Source organism: Teleopsis dalmanni, chromosome 2 (genome assembly GCF_002237135.1).
Source record: "Teleopsis dalmanni isolate 2A chromosome 2, ASM223713v2, whole genome shotgun sequence".
NCBI lineage: Eukaryota > Metazoa > Arthropoda > Insecta > Diptera > Diopsidae > Teleopsis > Teleopsis dalmanni.
In genome coordinates, this window is record NC_051847.1 from 165368006 (window position 1) to 165388414 (window position 20409).

Below are 20409 nucleotides of genomic sequence, written 5' to 3' on the forward strand. Positions count from 1 at the left end.
TTATATTAAACGTTTTTAATTTATTATATTAACGTGTTTTGTTTAAGTCTACATTTTTTATAACATGAAATAAGTCACGTTTATGTCAAGTTTTTTAATTAGTCTTTTTCGAAATTTAGAAATTCTCACTCTCAATATACTCTTTTTACAATACATTAAGACTGAAAAGTTTTCGGAAATTCTCATTTAAAATTCGCGCGCTGTATATTTTTCGATATTTTAAGTTTATGTAGTTTGGCAGCACTGTCCTTATTTACTATGCCAAAAATGAGCGCGATCTGTCAGACAGTTCGTTTACGGCAGCTGTTGAAACCAGTTCACCTCAGTAGTGCGTTGCGAAATGTCTTCGACGGTCGTACGACCGTCCTGAAAGGCTTTGTACCACTCATAAACTTGAGTTTTCGATAAAACTGATTCCCCATAAGCCTTTTGTAGCATTCGCAACGATTCTGCACACGAAATTTCGTTCGAAACACAAAATTTGATGCAAACTCTTTGTTCAATATTTTTTTCCATTGTTTTTTTCGCAACGCACTACTGAGGTGAACTGGTTTCAACAGCTGCCGTAAACGAACTGTCTGACAGATCGCGCTCATTTTTGGCATAGTAATTAAGGACAGTGCTGCCAAACTACATAAACTTAAAATATCGAAAAATATACAGCGCGCGAATTTTAAATGAGAATTTCCGAAAACTTTTCGGTCTTAATGTATATGATTCATATAACTTATACATTGAGTTTAAGCAAAGACGACATCTCTTATCTATAATATATATATATTATCTATTAAAATGTAAGCTGTTTGTATATTAGCAGAATAATAAAATCTAAATTTAATTTAATTAATTTTAAATTTATATTGATTTAATTTATACATTAAGACCGAAAAGTTTTCGGAAATTCTCATTTAAAATTCGCGCGCTGTATATTTTTCGATATTTTAAGTTTATGTAGTTTGGCAGCACTGTCCTTAATTACTATGCCAAAAATGAGCGCGATCTGTCAGACAGTTCGTTTACGGGAGCTGTTGAAACCAGTTCACCTCAGTAGTGCGTTGCGAAAAAAACAATGGAAAAAAATATTGAACAAAGAGTTTGCATCAAATTTTGTGTTTCGAACGAATTTCGTGTGCAGAATCGTTGCGAATGCTACAAAAGGCTTATGGGGAATCAGTTTTATCGAAAACTCAAGTTTATGAGTGGTACAAAGCCTTCCAGGACGGTCGTACGACCGTCGAAGACATTTCGCAACGCACTACTGAGGTGAACTGGTTTCAACAGCTGCCGTAAACGAACTGTCTGACAGATCGCGCTCATTTTTGGCATAGTAATTAAGGACAGTGCTGCCAAACTACATAAACTTAAAATATCGAAAAATATACAGCGCGCGAATTTTAAATGAGAATTTCCGAAAACTTTTCAGTCTTAATGTAAATGGTATTTTCTTTTATGACATGAACTCTTGCTAAGTTTGATATTTATAAGTAAGAAGTTTCTCAATTAAGACAATTGTATTTTTTTTTTAAATTAGATATAAAAAATTGTCAGCTGATTGATACTGATTATTTAAATTTTTAAGTTTTGTTAATATATGGGTTGATATGAAATACAAATATTTTTTATAGTATGTTTCAATATTTCAACTATTGACAATAGTCATAAAAATAAGCGATTATTTTAATATATAAAAAATCTATATAATTAAAAATGGAAAATACAATAGCACTGAAAATTAAATATGATATTAAAAACTGATGTATGTAAATACAATTGTAATAATTACTTATAATATTTATATTCTGTTATACAGCAAATAGAATTTAAAAATATTGCCCTTTATTACTGAATGGTTCATTAATTTTCAGTAATTTTTGTAGATAAAAATATTTCTAGTGTACAAAAATTATTTTTGTTTATATTATGTTATATTGAAATTAAATACACAAGTATTACATATATAATAATTGTATATATGAATAATATATTAGTTATCTTTTTGCGTTACATTATTTTAATTTATTTTTTGTTTTTATAAAATTATATGAATTTCTTATGAAATGAAATATATCACATTATATATATATATATATATGTATATATCTATATGGGGTTATGTAAATATTTATTATTATTACGGAAATAGAGCACAGGAATGGTATATGCACTTTGCTTATGATAAAGCAAAATTTAAATATTATTTTTTTATGTTAATTAAATTTGTAGGAATTTTATTATAGCTTTCCTTTTTCTTTGATTCCCAGCACATTTACTTCATTCCAACCTTACATTTTATAAATCCTACAACACATTTTAGTGAGGCGATTCCTACAACACCTAGACTGCCTCATGGAGTCTTGTAAATGTAACAAATACGTTACATTACAATTTTAATTGTGAATATTACTGTTATCTGCTTTTAACAGACCGAAACCGTAAAAGTCCTTCAGCCAGCACTCATAACTCCTGACAACAAATACTAATGAAAAGCAAATAAAATGTGTGTGGTGCAAGTCAAGTTCAAGATGAAAGTCCTGAAAGTCCTGAAAGTGTGGTGCCAAATGAGAGTCTTGTGGTACGTTTGGTATTGCGGTTGTTGAGGTGCAGTTTTATGAATATTTGCTATCACCTGGCCTGGTTATCCCTAATGCAAATCTTTATTGCACTAGTTCCGTTTTAATAACCTGTTAACAATTTCATGTGCCCTGCGTAGCACATTTTATCTATAAGATAATCTATTCTGAAATTTTTGCAAAAGCAAATACAAATACATTCCGAGAATTTTAGCACTTCTGTTTACATTCTACTTCACAGAAGTCGTTTACATGCGCTTTTGTGAGTTACTACATATAATGTGAGTTGTTTTGGTTTTATTAATTTTTATAAATTTTTCTTATTCCACGGAAAAAGTGCTTGTATCATGCATAGTTAAGATAAGTCAACCATATTTGCATTTGCATAAAAAAAATAATTTGTAAATATTTTCCTTTCGCACAAATGTGCATTGCCATAGAAACTTAAGATACTTACTTCTTTACTTCTGACTGACTGTATGACAATCTTGCTCATAAATTTCTGTAGATACTTTTTTGAAGTCTGTGTGACAGACTTTTACTTTTCCAGTTTGAAATTGTCTGAGCAACGCAAAATGTGTGGGCGTTTATTAGAGGGGAGAATAGTACTTCAAAGTTGTTGGAGGAAGATAAGGTGGATAAGGCGTGTGACTGGCATCAAATGTGCATCAATTTCTAAGTTTGAAAATCAAGAAATTTATCTTATGTGTTCCTTTTATTATTATTACTTTAGAACTTAAGTTATTTAAATTTACTTCTTAAGTATTTTTATGAGTTTTTGACATAATTTTACTTTCTCAATTCTTTTTAGTTTAAGTTTTTTTTTCATCTCCTAATTTATGACTTGCTGTAATAGTATTTGGTAGATTTTTATTTATTTAATTTTTTTTTGGTTTATTTATTGGTTTGGCAAATGTGCAAAATTATCACTCATTTTATAAATGTTAAGTTAAAATTTATTTAATGTTGCAAGAATGTTGATTTTTTTTCTTGGATTTTAAATGCACGTAAGGAGTTGGCTTATTAGATTGACTTTTTTTTTTGGATGTGTTTAAATATATATTTAATATACGTGTTTCTAGTAAAATATAAGCATGCTTTATTTGTATTGTTAAATTATGGTTTGTTATCTCAAATATCACCAACAATTAATTTGCTTTTTAATAAAAAATTTAATAATTCATGGTTTTTGGAAAATTCAAAATTTTTACATATAAATATGAAATTATAAATTAATGTATTTTTTGTCTGTTGTACCCTTTTAATATTCTATAAAAATTCTTTAAATTGTAGGAAGTTGTATTACCTAAAAATCAAGGATCTTTAGGATTCAGCATAATTGGGGGCACAGATCATTCTTGTGTGCCATTCGGAGCACGTGAACCTGGAATATTTATATCACATGTAAGTATTAGAAATATTTTATTAATATTAATTACTTTAGAAGAGTTTGAATTAAAATGAAAAAACAACAACAACAATTTTAGTTAATTTATTGAAGTTTGGCTAACCATGCAACGATGTTTCGTCAAATTTTAATAAATAAAGTAAATTTTTTGTTGGTGTCTTTTCATTTCTATTCGAACACTACTACTTTTCAAATAGCGTCTTTTCGTCAAAAAAAAATTAACATTAAGTAATTACTTTTGATTAGTCATGGGCACGTTAATCTATCTTTAAAGCAAACAACAGTATTAATAACAAATTCACATATTGTAACATCAAAACAAAAAATTAGTCAAATAGTACCAAATAGTACATTGTTTGTGTAATTTCTTAGTGCCTGTCGATAAGCACTCCTATTTTAACGTTGCGTGTTATATCATTGCTTAACTACGCGTATTGATAACAATTTTTTTAAGTGAGTAAATTAAGTCACTACGAACCTATCGCTTCTTTAGATAAAAAATGTTCTTTGTTGCGAAGTATTTGTTTTTTACTTAAAAAAGAAATATAGACTTAAATTGATTAATCTGAAAAGAGCATTAGACGGTGTACTCAAAAAGTAGTCGGAATTTAAAAATTAGTATAAACAAGGTGTAATCAAAAAGGAACGAAAAGTATTGTTTATCAAGTCGAGTTTTTTGTGCATTGGTTGCACTACCAGTAACATACTACCAGTAACTATGAAATAGCTGTCAAGCTCCGTTTGTATTTGCTGACCGAATGTGCAATATTGCATTTGTGGGTTAAGCAATTTTTGTGGGTCTGATCACAATTTGTGTAAAATTTTGTATTAAAAACGTTTATACTTTAACAGGTAGAAACTTTTAAGAATGGTAAAACGCTTTCACCAATATCTCGTAGACAATGATGACGGAATGGTGCGGGCGTTCTAACAGGTCCATTGATAAAGAAAGCATGAAGAAATTTAATAAGCTTTACCTACTAATAAAACAATTAGCATTAGATAGGTGTCTTCAGAAATGCCATATGCCTTATGTGAAGTAGTTTTTGGAAAGGTTTGCAAATGAAACGAGTAATAACAATATATGTGTCCCTAATGTTGAGCCTTTTCCGAGTTATTGCATCTGGGCATTTTTACTCTTTGATAGCTGGGGGTGTTTTTGGAGAGTTCCATCCATCTCACTGCGTCCGTGATCAACATAGTATCACTGTTATGGCGTAACTATTCTGTTCTATTGCGCTTTCAACATTTGTTTTTAATAAAAGATTATGTAATTGCAGAGCAAGCTAAAGGTCGTACCTAAAGGGCGTTCCAACAGTGTTACTCAAACTGTAAAACTACGGCGTACTAAAGACATGATACTAAAGAAAAAAATACATGCACCTAGTAAAATATTTCTCTAAATTTTATATTTACTCTATGAAGTATATCTGTTCGTAATTTGAAATCATAATTACTATATGCTAAGGAATTCTTATATGGTGTATTATATATATATAGGTATATATATATATTATATATATATAGGTATATATATATATTATATATATATAGGTATATATATATATATATGCAAATTTTATTTGAACTTCGCTGTATTTCTATTGATATAATGTAAAAACTTAAAAGTATGTAAAATTAAAATATGTTCTTTTTTTCTCCTTAATATCTTTTATTTGATCACATATATCATCTACGTTTCGCGGTCTCTTTTGATTTGTTCCAGTAAAGAAGATTTCGAGCACAAACTATCCTACCTGCTATGTATTTCGTCAATCTAGGTAGTAGAGTTAATTGAGAAGGAGAACATTTTTTAAATATTAATCCCATAGTTATTGTTTTGCTCTCCTCTTTTGTGTTTATAGTTTTTAGGTAGTTTTGAAGGAATATATGTATATACATATACAAATTTTACTATATATAGTTCAATTCTAGGTTTAGTATTTTAGTTATTAAAATTACCCGACCTGAATCGGACGTCAATCAATTTCGAAACAGAGGCGACATAAATTAATGATGTTAGAAAGTTATAACTTAAAGTTTTAATTTTTTTTATAAATAGAATTGCTCTGATAATCCTTTACACTTTTTTACTTAACGGAAGTATATAAAACAGTAAATTTAAAATAAATCTACTTTCATAATTAATAAATTAATTATATAGTGTTTGTTATAATATCAATAATAACAGAAATATTGTACGAAACCAGACCAAAATTACCAGAACTACGAATTTCATCGACGGAAATCAAAAGCAGCATTGGCTTCGTGGTTGACACATAATTCTGCGTTTCATATTTGATGGGTCAAATAAAGAGTCTGTCATTTGCAGTTATGTCTACATACGGATAATTAAACTAATAAATATTTCCAAATACCAATATATTGCAATATCTAAAACAGCTGTAATATTATTTAAAAAATAATTTTTATTTTTTTTTTCCAATTTTTTGTTTATTATAAAACTTTTACCTTTAATTTAATTTGATTATATATAATTTTCATTAATTAAATTTCGTTTTTGAATTATTGTAGCTTTTTATCAATAACAATAATTTATGTCATATATTTTCTTTATGTTAAAATTTTATCATAATTTTTGTAGTAAATAATAATAGAATACTAATAAATAAATAATTTCAAGCGGGTCCGGAGTTTCTACTGAAACTCACATTCTAAATCTCTCTCCAGATTCATGACAGTTTCTATGTTTCTCATTGAAATCACGTTGCTTTTCGCTAACTTTGTCCAGAGTTTCAGAATATTTTTCTATATTTGATTTCGATTTTTTCCTATGTTTACTCTTATGCCTTTCATTACTGAAAGTGTCTTCGTACATTTGCTTCAAAATTTTTTCATTGTTTTTTGGACTATCGGGTTCTTCACTTGAAGAACTATGGCTTGACTGTATTATATTATCAGTAGAATGTTTTAGTTTTGGTATTTTAAAAGATGTTTTCATCGTAGGAAAATTTAGCATATCATCAGATTCTTTACTAGATCTATGCTGACTGACTTGATCTTTATCAAGTTTCTTAATTTTATAATTCGAAAGATTTTGTATCTTCAAAACCGAAGTCTTGTAATTCTGTGATGTTACTTGTGAGGAACAAGTAGTGGTAGTCGGCATATTTTCGTGTTGAGATAATATATTATGCGTGGTAGTTCTTGACTGCTCTACAGTCCTATTCTGTATCAGTCTCGCACACTTTATCTCGGTTTCTTTTGTCATCTTTTTCTGCTTGTGTTTACTATCCTTTACCTTTCGAATTTTTCCCTTTTGCAAATCGTCTTCCTGCCATCCTTCGGTATTATTTATATTGGTTTGTTTTCGTTTCCTGTAATCTTCAACAGAAATCGTGTTAGTTATCGTTTTATTGCACTGTTCGTCAGGCATTTGTGGTTCAAATGCCTTTCTGGCTATCGCCAGTGCAGCTTCGAATGCTGCGTCGAATTGTTCCTGCCAACTCAGTTCTTGTTGCATTTTATAAGTATTAATTTTATTAAAATATTTAAACAAAATATATTCTTTTGATTAAATTCGTATATTTTTTCCTTCCTTTTTTCTTTAAAATTTAAATAATAATAATAGTTTTCTTAACTAACATATGTTATGTGTTAAGAAAAATTTTATAAATAAATTTAAATAAGAATATACTTAAAGAATATAATCTTAGAATTAAATTTGTATATTTTTGGTTTAATAATCTTTCTAGCTTATATATGTTTGCTTGACAAAACTAGAAAGACTGATTTCAACTATTAAATTTACGTGTTTATATATCAAATCCTGAATGACAGTTTTAACTATCAATGACGACAACAATAAAGCAAAAGGTCAAAAAGGTGTCAAAAAAAAAAAAAAAAAATTCCCTTGACCTTTGAAACGTAGTTTAATTACCTGCAATTCAACCATTTAAGTTATTCAGAAAAGAAAAGAATACGATCCAATCATTTAAGCTATTTATAAAAGAATTTAATTGTCGCTCTAAAGTTTTGGTTTAAGTAGGCAAAACAAAAAGTTGCATTTAGCATAGGTATAGATTGGTTATATTTCGTCATAACAAATGTTACAGGCATCTGTTATGTGGCTTCTCTTAGGTAGATGACTCTCAAAATAAAGCGATAGGCGTTTTTACTTTGATTTACCATGAAATTATTTTTAATATCAAATTTATAGTAAAATTTTGATTACACATATAATACGATATATTAAAATATATATTAGTAGTTCATTGATTTTCGTTGAAAAAAAATTCAATAGCATTACAAAGTTTATCGTGAAAATCAAATTATTTGAAAAAATATTAATCAACATATATTTAGGATCCAAAATTTTTAACTTAAATTAAGATTTATTTATCACAAATATTAACCGTTTTTTTTATTTAAGAATCCATATTTTGAAATGAAATATAAAATATATTTATTTTTATCATTCAAAAACAAATAAAATAATTTTTGACATAAAAATTTGCACTCCCTGATTTTATCAGTTTTTTTATCAGAATATGAATTATTTTTTTAATTATTCGAATAATTATTTTTTATATAAAAAATATTTTTTATTTTAAATATACTTTTATACAAAAATTATTTGCTCTTAGATTTTATTAACAGTGACTTAGTACAAATGTAGTATACTTTCGACAGTTTAAAAGGCAGGAATATTAATTTGTTTCTAAAATATTCGAATAATTAATGATTATTTTTTAAAAAAAGTTCTATTAATCTTGATTAAGTACAAGGACAGTATCTTTCCAAACAAATTTGACAGTTTGAATGAGATTGGAATATGAATTAATATTTTTTAATTATTTAAACAATTAGTAGATACTTTTATACAACAATTATTCACTCTTAGCTTTTATTAACAGTGGCTGACTACCAAAACAGTATCGCTCTATAAATATTTGACAGTTTAAAAGACATTGGTATATTTATTTGTTTTCAAAACATTTGAATAAATTATAGGTATTTTTAAATAAAAATTCTTCACTCGTAGTTATTTAGTACAAAGACAGCATCGTTCCATACACATTTGACAGTTTAAATGAGATTAAAATATGAATTAATTTTTTAATTATTTAAACAATTAGTAGATACTTTTATACAATTTATTTAAACAATTAGTAGATACTTTTATTCAATTTATTTAAACAATTATTAGATACTTTATACAACAGTTATTCGCTCTTAGGTTTTATTAACAGTGGCTGACTACCAAAACAGTATCGCTCTATATTTGACAGTTTAAAAGACATTGGTATATTTATTTGTTTCCAAAACATTTGAATAAAATATAGATATTTTTAAATAAAAATTCTTCACTTGTAGTTATTAATCTTGATTTAGTACAAAGACAGCATCGTTCCATACACATTTGACAGTTTAAATGAGATTGGAACATTAATTTATTTTTAATATATTTATTTATTCTATCTATTTAAAGTAAACTCTTAAAAAATACTAATATACTCGTAGTTGCAATGCCATGCCTATCCAAAGTAATACAAAATCGCATAAATTTATTTCTGAATTATCTTATAAAAGATTTTATACATCTTAGTGTGTATTTGCCCTTTTTAATATTAGGTAAAAGTAATTCATAAGTAATTATGAACTTAATATAATTCTAATATATTTAATATGATGTGTGAATTATAATAAAATAACACCTACAAATATACAAGAATTAAAAAAAATTCAAGATTAGAAATATACCTAATTTTTATGAAAATATTGTGAAGTACATTTGTTTTATTGATTGATGCCTTGCTTGATTCATATATTTCTTTAAAACAAGTCTTTATGTGGTCCAGTGGTTCCTTTACAGTATTAAATTTTCTTCTCCGTAAATGTTTTTTTCGAAGGAAGAAATTTTTTATAGCAGACTTTACGGTTATCGAATTTTTGTTGTGGTTGAAGTCGTTGATCATCTTTTGTCTTAAGAGTGTAGTGAAAGTGATATTGAAATTCATTTGACACTGTTCCAAACGTTGGTGCAGATCTGATAAAAATATTATCTAATCTGGTTTTGATTGCTTTTGGAGTAAAACACTTTAATTTTTAGATGTTTGTTGACTATGCGGAGTATAATATTGAAAATAGAGGGCGAGCGCCCTCTGGTTGAAAATTTTTATTTAAATTTGAAATTGCTTCTTTTGTGGAAACAAAATTCATCCTTTCTGTTCATATTGGAATTGAAAATGTCTAATTCAGGTTAAATCTATTGTTTTATAAACATTTAAATATTTTCGATTAAAAATATTTTAATTTAGTTAGGATTAAGAAATTATTATACATATTGTTCAGGCATGGCTTACAATTACTAAAGGTGTGGAAACATGTGATATAACAGATAAATGTCATATATATTTAATATTTGATTTATGTAAAGATACACAACAGTAGTATTCTAACTCTACCTGTAGATAAAAAGTATCTCAAAATGGATCAGAAACTATACAAATTTCATCATATTGATGATCGATCATTTAGCTCGAGTAATGCAAGTCACTTAACAAAGTTCGGATATCATAATTTGTTTTACGATTTGTTGTTAACCTATTCAAATAAAATAAAACAAAAGATAGGTTTTCGAACATTTACGTGTTCGATCCATATGTTCGAATTTATACTGGAAATATAATTACAAACTTTAAAGTTGCATTCACAATAAATTTTGGTAATTGTATATAAATTGTCAATTTTTGCTATTTTGCCTCTAACAACAGGGATGGCATTTCTGGTAATAAAACGCTGTTTTTGCATATACTAACTATTTAATATAACATATAGAATTCTGCTTAATTTTAGTAGCATTTTAGCAAAACTATCTATATAGGTAACATGATTTTGTCGCTTACTAAAATTAAAATAAATTCTAAGATTAAAAGAAAAGAAATATTTTTTGTCACTATGATATATTGCTCTACGCAAAATACTCTTTTTAAATATTGGATTTAAAGAATTGACAAAATTAAGAGTGTGAACAAAGAAGAAGAGCGAAATACATCGTAATCGGACACATTGTATCAATCGTTATGGTTTTTGACATTTATTTTTATATAGATCTAAGTGACAGTATTGCCAAATGTATCTATTTCGGACTTTAATATGATACCATATGCATTAGTTGATGAAATAATATCAAACTTTTAAACTTTGAGTTATTACTCAAGTAACCGCAAAAAATACGTTCTTTTTTTCTTGAAATTTTACAGAACTGATGGAATCATTATTTGTTTTTTATACATATTGGCTTTGGAAGTATTTTAAGCCAGTTCATTATTTTTAATCCAGAATCTCTTGCGTTTAGTATTGTGGTAGGTAACCCATTTTTCGTCTATAGTAATAATGCGTTTAAAAGTGGATTAATTTCTTCACGTTTTAGAAACAAATTACAGATATCTATGCACGACACAAACTCTTTCTATAAAAATGTATTTATTTTCCATTTCTTGACTTACGAAAACCTAAAAAGCTTAAAATAGGGAAAAAAATTTTGAAGTACTTCAAGCTTATTATTTAAAAATTGTAATTAAAATCTATTTAACTTCTTTACACATAAAAATTATATATAATTTTAAGATTTAAGTCTTAGAATTAACACATCTCTTTAATATTTAAAAATAGTTTCTTCGGCATACAAATTTTATGTTGTATGACAAAAAATCTATTTGGAATAGAAAAAAGCGGAAATATTGAAGAAATTTCCTATTTATAAGAAATTTGTTTTTATCAAGCAAATTCTTGGGCTGACCTGACTGCTTCGGATATCACCAAATGTCCATTATCAGTGATCTTAAATTTAATTAAAAAAGAAATACGTTTTAAAAAACAAAAGTGCTTAAGTATTTATATTTAAGCTTATGTTTATTATTCATGTATTGTGATTAATAACTATATAATATAATTTGTAAAATAAATAAGATTTGATAGGTACGGGGTCTAAGCCTGACACTTGTAGTCCAACAAATTATATAGGAACTATGAACTAATTAAATAAAAATTCGAATATTTTCTAAGATCACTGATGATAAGTACTTGGCAATACTCGAAACAGCATTGTAGCCAAATTCAATAGTCAGCCAAATTTTAATAAACTCACTGAAAGTCTGTTGTTGTTTCTTCATTACTGTTCGAATCCTTCTATAAATAAAAATATTTTATAATTATTAATATAACAAATTTTTTCTTTTTAATTATAGGTTGTTCCAGGTGGTATAGCTTCTCTAAGTAAGAAATTGCGCATGGGTGATCGTATACTCAAAGTGAATGATGTTGATGTCTCTCGTGCTACTCATCAGGACGCCGTCCTGGAACTACTGAAGCCTGGCGATGAAATCAAGTTGACCATTCAACACGATCCCTTACCAGCAGGATTTCAGGTATATATAAATTTCATTTCCATATGAAGGACATTTAATATAAGATATTTAGTTTAATAATTTTTACTATTAAATGCACTGATCCTGATCTTAGCTTACATTTAGTGCTTTTTATCACTTGTAAATTTGTTTTCGAAATTCTTTTCTTTAATACGCAAGCATATACAAGTAGATTACATACCTACTGAGGTAAGTTTATCATAAAAATGAATTTATTTTATATTTGTGTCCGTTTCAATTGTAGAAGTTAGAACTTTAATATTTCCATGAATATTAAGCAAAATATTTTATTTTATTTATTAATTGCTTATTGGCATTTTTTTTATTAACCAGCAATTTAAAATTTTACTTTTTATGACAAAATGTAAATACTTTTTTCTTTATTTCAAATAAGAAAAAAATTTAAAGCAAACGAAATTAAGGATAAGTATTTAGTTTTTATTTTATTAATTATATCAGCTAATTTTTTCATTTGTTTTGACCGTTTTTATTGTTTTCAATTAGCTTAAAATAAAGCACTTGAGATTATTAAGTATAGTTTGGGGCGGCAATTACGAATACTTCCATTATCGCTCATTTCTGATTATAATTGTATGCCTCTTTGTTTTTACTTTCTTGTAGGCTTGTAGGCTTGTAGGCTTTTTCGTTGTAACCTTGCTTAATCCTAACCTCTGATAATAAAAATATTTAAAATCACAATGAAAATCGCAGCTAGTCACTACTGTATACAAATTTTTGCCATTATTTCTTCTATATTATTTGAAGTCGCTTTTATGCTTATTATTTTTATTATGGCCATTGTTATTTAACGTTTTATTTTTATTATACTTTTTATCGTTATAAATCACAGGAAATTATCATCTGCAAAACTGATGGTGAACGTTTGGGTATGCACATTAAAGGCGGACTTAATGGCCAACGCGGCAATCCAGTTGATCCCACGGATGAGGGTGTATTTGTGTCTAAAATTAATTCCGTTGGAGCAGCAAGACGAGATGGAAGGCTTAAGGTAAATTATGGTCAATTATAACATAAAAATATTTTTATTCTTTACTACTATTTTGAGTTTTGTAAATTACCTTGTGTGCTATATTTAAAAATAAATGTCCTTAAAAATCAATTTGCCCTCATTACAAAAAGTGTTATTAAAATCTTAACGTTTCAATATTTTGTAAATAAATTAAATTGTATGTAATCTCAACATCATCTCTAATAATAGCATAATACTTAAATTCATAAAATAAATTTTAATATTATTTAAAAAATATGTTTTTAAATTATTTTACTTAAATTTACACAAAAGGTTGGCATGCGACTACTTGAAGTTAATGGTAATTCACTTTTGGGCGCAGCACATCAGGATGCAGTCAATATTCTACGCAACGCTGGCAATGAGATATATTTGGTTGTTTGTAAGGGTTACGACAAATCCAATTTAATTCATTCCATTGGGACTGGTGGTGGCATGAGCACTGGCTACAGTTCCACAAGCAGTCGACACGGTATGCATTGATTAAATTGAAATTATGTTTTGAATAATAAAATTAATTTATTTTTCAATAAAAATAATATTACTTTTTTGCTTACATATATAAAAATAATAGGATCACGTGCTTCTGAAACTGGTTCGGAATTAAGTCAAAGTCAAAGTGTCTCTAGTTTGGATCATGAAGAGGATGAACGTTTGAGACAAGTAAAAAAAAAATTTGAATATATGCAAAAAAATATGATAATAAATACTTTGTGTTCTTTTTGTTTATGTTAGGATTTTGATGTATTCTCTCAAAAAAGTGAAATATCAAACGATCCATCTCCGTTGGCCGCTGCTGCAGCTTTGGTACATTCACCTCCAGCACAAACACAAGCTGATAACTTGAATTCACAGCAAACAGAAAGTTCGACTGGAGGTATTCCTCAAGTACTGCCAGACTCCATTGTTGCATTAGTGAACTCGGATCAATCAGTGGCAGCACAAACAAAAGAAAAGAGCACCCCTGAAAAGGTAATTATTATTTTGACAATGCTATTATGCAAATGTAGTATTTCATTTAAAAGCTCATACTTTATTAACTTGATAGTTTTGTTCTTTGTCACGACGAATGTTAATGTAATGTTATTTGACATATGAATCTAAATAGTTGTGATTATATTTGTAATTATGTAATTTGCTGACATGTGAACATATAATGTAATATAATATAATGTACATTTATGTTTAATAAATAGTTCTTCTTTAAAGTAACTGAAAAAAACGAGGGTCGCTATTTATATTTTAATCCTTGGCAACACTGATTGTTGTCAGGTGTCATTTGACATTTTCATACGAAAGTTTGACATTATTAAACATTATATACCTTAGACCTTTTGTCAAAAGAGCGTTATTTGACAAATTGAGAAAAATGTGAACAGAATTAACGTGAGAAAATTTACGTGCGACGATTTATTACGACTTTCGACGTGGATTATCAAGACAAACGCGGATCGATCAACTTACTTCTACATTTGACGATGAAGTTCAATTCTTTGCCACTGAGAAACTCTGGAACAATGATTTCAACTGTGTTCATGATTTTTCGCAGTTCGCTCACTGACGAAATTCGTGAACGTCGTGAAAAATCAGTTATTGTGCTAGAAAACATTGATAGATCGTCATCGACATACTGTGAGGTTAAGGAAGAACCTTAGGCATTAGTTCCATCAGCATATATAACATATTGCACGATCATTTAGCCGTGAGAAAGGTTTGTTCTTATTAGATCCCCCATCATTTAATAAAATCTCAAAAAGATGCTCGTATCTATTGGTGCACACAAGTGCTCAAGAAGTACAATAGCTGTGCTTCAAAAGACGTATATGAGATTGTACGAGTAACAGGTGACGAATCGTGAACGCATGCGTATGAGTCGGGACGTAAACAGCAGTCGATTATATAGGCGTTTCAAAATGACATAAATCCAACAAAAGTTGTTCGCGCTCGAAGTATTTCGAAATAAATGTGCACTTATTTTTTCGGGAAAACCGGTTAGGTGGCAACTATACTCATACCATTATAGGAATGTAAAATGGTCAACTCTGAATGGTATTTATTTACCGGAAGTAAATAGAAGAATTATTTGTTTACCGGAAGTCTTCAGTGAAATACGAAAAATAAATAAGTTCCGTCAGATCATTCTCCATCTCCATCAAGGCAATGCGAGTTCGCACACATCTTGTCTCGCAACACACTATTTGAAAATTCAAAAATCAAATAGATCGGTCAACCGTCGTAAAGTCATGATTTGGCACCCAATGACTTCTATTTATGCGGCGGAGGAAACCGTATAAATAGTAACCGTACTACAATATTTTATACTAGTTTCCCAGAGATAAGTAAATTATAGTTGTTCAAAGTCAACCTAAGATTTGTTTTCAATGCTTAAGAGGTTGTTTCCTCGATAAACGTCCTTTCTCTTATATAATTGCACATCAAGACAACATATAAACTTCATTTTGAGCAATAGATCATAAAACATTTTCTTTTACAAAAATTTGATTGAAATGTATTTCGCATATTTTTAAAGATTTCTCTATTAAATCGAACGATTTCAACTTAACTTTGTGACGTAGCAAACTAAACAAAAAAATTATAATAAATAATAAATAATTATAATATAAATAAAGATTTAATTTTAATTTCTGATTTCAAACTTTCAAGAGATGTTAAGAATTCTTCAAAATGGAAGAATTCAGGATTCTAAGAACATATGAATTATACTACTATATTAAATGAATATCAATTATTTAGTAAATCTTCTCAATTTACTAAACGTTATATTAAGCTTTTATACATAAAATAAAATTAGTAAAAATTAAAAGTGTTAGTTTATAGCACCAAAGCAGTTATTGTTGCATATTCAGGTGGTCTATATAAGAATTATAAAATACAAATACATAGACTAGGATAAGGAATAAGTGAGAGGTAGAATTATTTATGATAAGGAGTTGATGAAAAGTGGGTGGGCTGAAACTAGTCTGGGTTGAAACAAAGAAACTTTATCAATTCAATAGTTCGAGGCGGGGAAACTTTGCCAGTAAATTGGGTCAGAAATGAAAATCGATAAAACAAAGCAAAAATGCTAGATGCCAGCACTAAAAACGGCGACTAATTCAAGAAAACTTACTGCCTTAATTGGTAATTGATTCTTGAAGTAATAATTGATTCTTAAAAAAATATGTTTACTTACTTATGTTGAGTAAGTAGTTTTTTTAAACAATTGAGCTAATAATTAGTTTATTACAATGTAGTAATATATTTGTATGTTTTTTTTAAAAAAATATTAAAATTAAATTAACCAAAGTTTTATACATTTATATTTCAAACTTTATTTCATAATTTCATATTATACTTACATTACAAATTATTTTTATTTTATACCTTTAAATTGAATTTTATATAATATTTAAATTTTTTTTTTAAAGTTGAATCTACATCTTTTTTGAGTTTTTTTTTTTTAAATTTTATAATTTTATTGTAATAAAGTTTAATAAATTTTAATTTTAATAACTGGTTTTTATTTTATGTTCATTTTTATTTTATAAATGCTCGTATCTTTTATTTTATATATATTTTTTTAATTATATATGTTAAATTTTAAATTAATAATAAATAATTTATATTATTTTATTGTATTTTATTATATTATATCACATTTTATCATATAAAGTAATATAAATAAATAATAAAATTTATAAAAAATAGTAATCTAATTCTTATTTTATATATTTTATCTGATTTTTATTTTTAAATGCTAATTTAAAAAAAAAATAAAATAATTTTATAATATTAAATGCTTAACTTTACAGGTGTTAGAAATTGTTCGTGCTGCTGATGCATTTACCACAGTTCCACCAAAATCACCATCTGAGCATCATGACCAAGATAAAATTCAAAAGACTACAACAGTTGTTATATCGAAGCACACACTAGATACTAATCCACCTATTCAACAACAACAACAACAACAGCAGCAGCAGCAGCAGCAACAACAACAACCAACATCACACGCAGCCACACCACCAGCTGCAACAGCTACAGTGCCGCCTATATCTCCAACTGTGACTACAAAACCTACAGAGTCGTCCCTTTCAAAGAGTTCTAAAGTTACTACAAATGAAAAACAACCGGAAATGCCACAACAGCAAAATGAACAGGTATGTTAAATTTTAAATTCTTAGTTTTTGTTTATTTTTTTATCATAACCGTTTTGTGTTGTTGCATTGTCACTATATGTCGTTGTGCATATATCGTAAAATAAAATTTCTAAACAAAGTTAAAAGACACTTAAATGTACTGGAAAATATTAAACCTAACCCAATTTAAACATTCACTTTTCATTCACTGTGTGTTACATTATTTTTAATAAATTATTTATTATTTTAGTGTTCGTCTCTAATTCACGTAATTTGTCTAAAAATGTTCGTTAATTATCGTTATTATTAGTTATAGTTAATGTATAAAATTCATGTCTGCACTTTAAATGTCATTCTTCATAATAATTGTTCTTGATTTTATTTTTTTTGTGTTTTTGTACTCATTTCACGGTACTGCAAATCTTAAAAAATTTTTTGGAAAAATCTAATTAAATTTTTTTATGTTGCCAGTGTTGCCTTATTGCCTTATTGTCAATTGTTTTGTTATTGATTTATTTTGCTTTTCTAAAATGGAACTTAATTTCGAATAGTGGGGTTAGTAAGACGTTATATGTTTCCTTCGCAATATGGAATAGGTATTACGATTCTTAAAAACAAAGTTAATATTCTGCAATTTAAAAAAATTGTGTGTTTTATTTTACGATTTTTTTAAAAATTCTTTTCAATTCGTAAGCACCGTATTGAAGAGTTAAAACTAAATTTAAGGAAAATAAAAAATTTCTTTGTATAGTAAAAAAATTTTAAATTAAAAACTAAATGTTCCATATAAAGCCTACTTATTTGCAAAGGTTAGACCTTAGCAAAATCGTTTTATAAGTACATCATAAGTATGAAAAGTGTGTCAGTGCTTGAGACAGTTGGAAAAAGCTACTTGAGTAAGTGCTTTTGGTTTTAGTAAGTTAAAAATAAATATAATTAAAGGAAAAAAATACAGAAACTACCTATAAAATATATAATGATGTTATTTATATTTGTGTTTAAAATTAGTTGTATTATGATTTGAATTATATGTGTGGAAAATAAAAAAAACGTGTTAATACACCTCATAAAACTAACCATAGAGATTTTTTTTTGTAGTATTTCAATTGATATTAAAATATGTTTCAACAAGAAATATACCTGCCATAACAACATTTCTAACATATTTCTCTATAATAAAAATTAGGGTAACAAAATAATGAAAAAACTAAGTTACTCATAATTTTTGTTAATATAATAAATAGCATTTTAAATTAAAAAATTTGTTTGTTAGTTAAAATAAATTAGTATATAAGTGTATAAGGTGTGATCAAAAAGTAATGAGAATTTTTTATTTCATTTATAATGTAATGCTATTTCATTAACTTTAAAGTAGTCCGTAGACTTTTGATATTATGTACTTACGTGATCGAAATTTCCATTTCTAGCGATCGAAAAGACTATTGTAACGTCTTGAGTTCGCTCTAAGATTTTCCGTGTATCATTTTTAATGTTGAGATCTTTCTCATTTGAGTGCCTTTTTAAATTTGGTTAAAGTTACAGATGGTTTCAATTATTGATGGTCTTGTTAATGATATTCAGATCTAGCAATATATTTATATAAATGTATTATTTAAAGTGCTTATTACTTCTTCAAACTTCTTTGTTTAACATTTCAAATACTTCGCTGCAACAATTTTATTTTTAACAAAAAATTTTAATCCGATCTTACGTAATCTCACAAATTTCCTGATGTGACTTTTTACCACTAAATCCATTAATTTTACTTCTTGTTTTTTGGTTTTCCAAACACAAATTGGCATTGCAGCATTTGCTGTGCAACCAATACACAAAAATACTCCATTTATTAAAAATGGTACCGGGAGGATATTTTTAAAATTATTGTTATTTTTTGATCACACCTTATTTAAATTATATTGTTTTTATTTTATTTAAAAAAAAAAAAAATTAAGTATTTCGTCTAGTTCTTATATTTCAAAAAATTATTTGTAGGCAATATTGAAATTATATAGTTTTATGTTTAACGTTTATATTGTTATTAAATTATTTTTCATATTTTAAATTATAATTGATCCAGCAATCCAGTAATATTATAGTTGGTATGTGCTTTCGGGCTGTAACAATAAATTCAATATGAAATTATTTAATCAAGGGACTGAAAACAACATTGAACCATGGAGAGCAGAAAGTTGGTAAAGGACCTTACTTTGACCAAATTTTTCTCATATCTGGAATATAGACAGTCATTTTAATTATAAACAGACTTTTTTCCAAAAATATCAAAGGCTCTTTGTAATATAAAGGCTCATTGTAACCTTTATATAAGAAAAGCTTCTTTTTTTTAATTAATTTTTATAGTTATTTCATTTAGAAATATATCTATATATCAAAATTAATTTTGTGTTCAGGATGGGGCGTTATAACAACTGAATTTTTTAAGTCCACAAAAAGCCTTCAAACAATAAAAATATATTAAGTGATAATTAGTTTTTATTTATTTAAATATATTTTTGTAGTTTATATATTTTACCATAGTTAATATTATTAGAAACGTTTAAGTATTACGCAACGCAAGTTATTGTTATTTTAAACCCTTTTCCCCCTTTCTAAGACTATGTCACATTGTCAGCAAGGTAAAAAAATTAAAATAAATAAAATAATGCAAATGAAAATAAAAATTATATTAAAATTAAATTGAAAAATTATTTAATTGAAAAGAAATTAAATATAAATAAATAAATTAAACATAATTTACAAATAATATAAAAATTAAATAGAAAAAAATTAAAAAAATAAATTAACACAATAAATTAAAAAATAAATAAAAAATATATTAAAAATATATAAAAAATATATTAAAAAATAAATA

The 20409-nt window shown here is 26.8% G+C and overlaps 1 protein-coding gene across 4 annotated transcripts in view; it reads left to right on the forward strand.

Moving 5' to 3' along the window:
* Positions 1 to 20409, forward strand: part of LOC119680750 (protein lap4-like) — a 69040-nt gene that overhangs the window by 40892 nt on the left and 7739 nt on the right. For all 4 annotated transcript variants that reach the window (XM_038093711.1, XM_038093712.1, XM_038093713.1 and 1 more), the window contains 7 exons: positions 3864 to 3974; positions 12192 to 12371; positions 13222 to 13380; positions 13675 to 13873; positions 13976 to 14064; positions 14137 to 14373; positions 17214 to 17561. In XM_038093711.1, the coding sequence (XP_037949639.1) occupies positions 3864 to 3974; positions 12192 to 12371; positions 13222 to 13380; positions 13675 to 13873; positions 13976 to 14064; positions 14137 to 14373; positions 17214 to 17561 (1323 nt within the window). The remainder of the gene's footprint in view (positions 1 to 3863; positions 3975 to 12191; positions 12372 to 13221; positions 13381 to 13674; positions 13874 to 13975; positions 14065 to 14136; positions 14374 to 17213; positions 17562 to 20409) is intronic.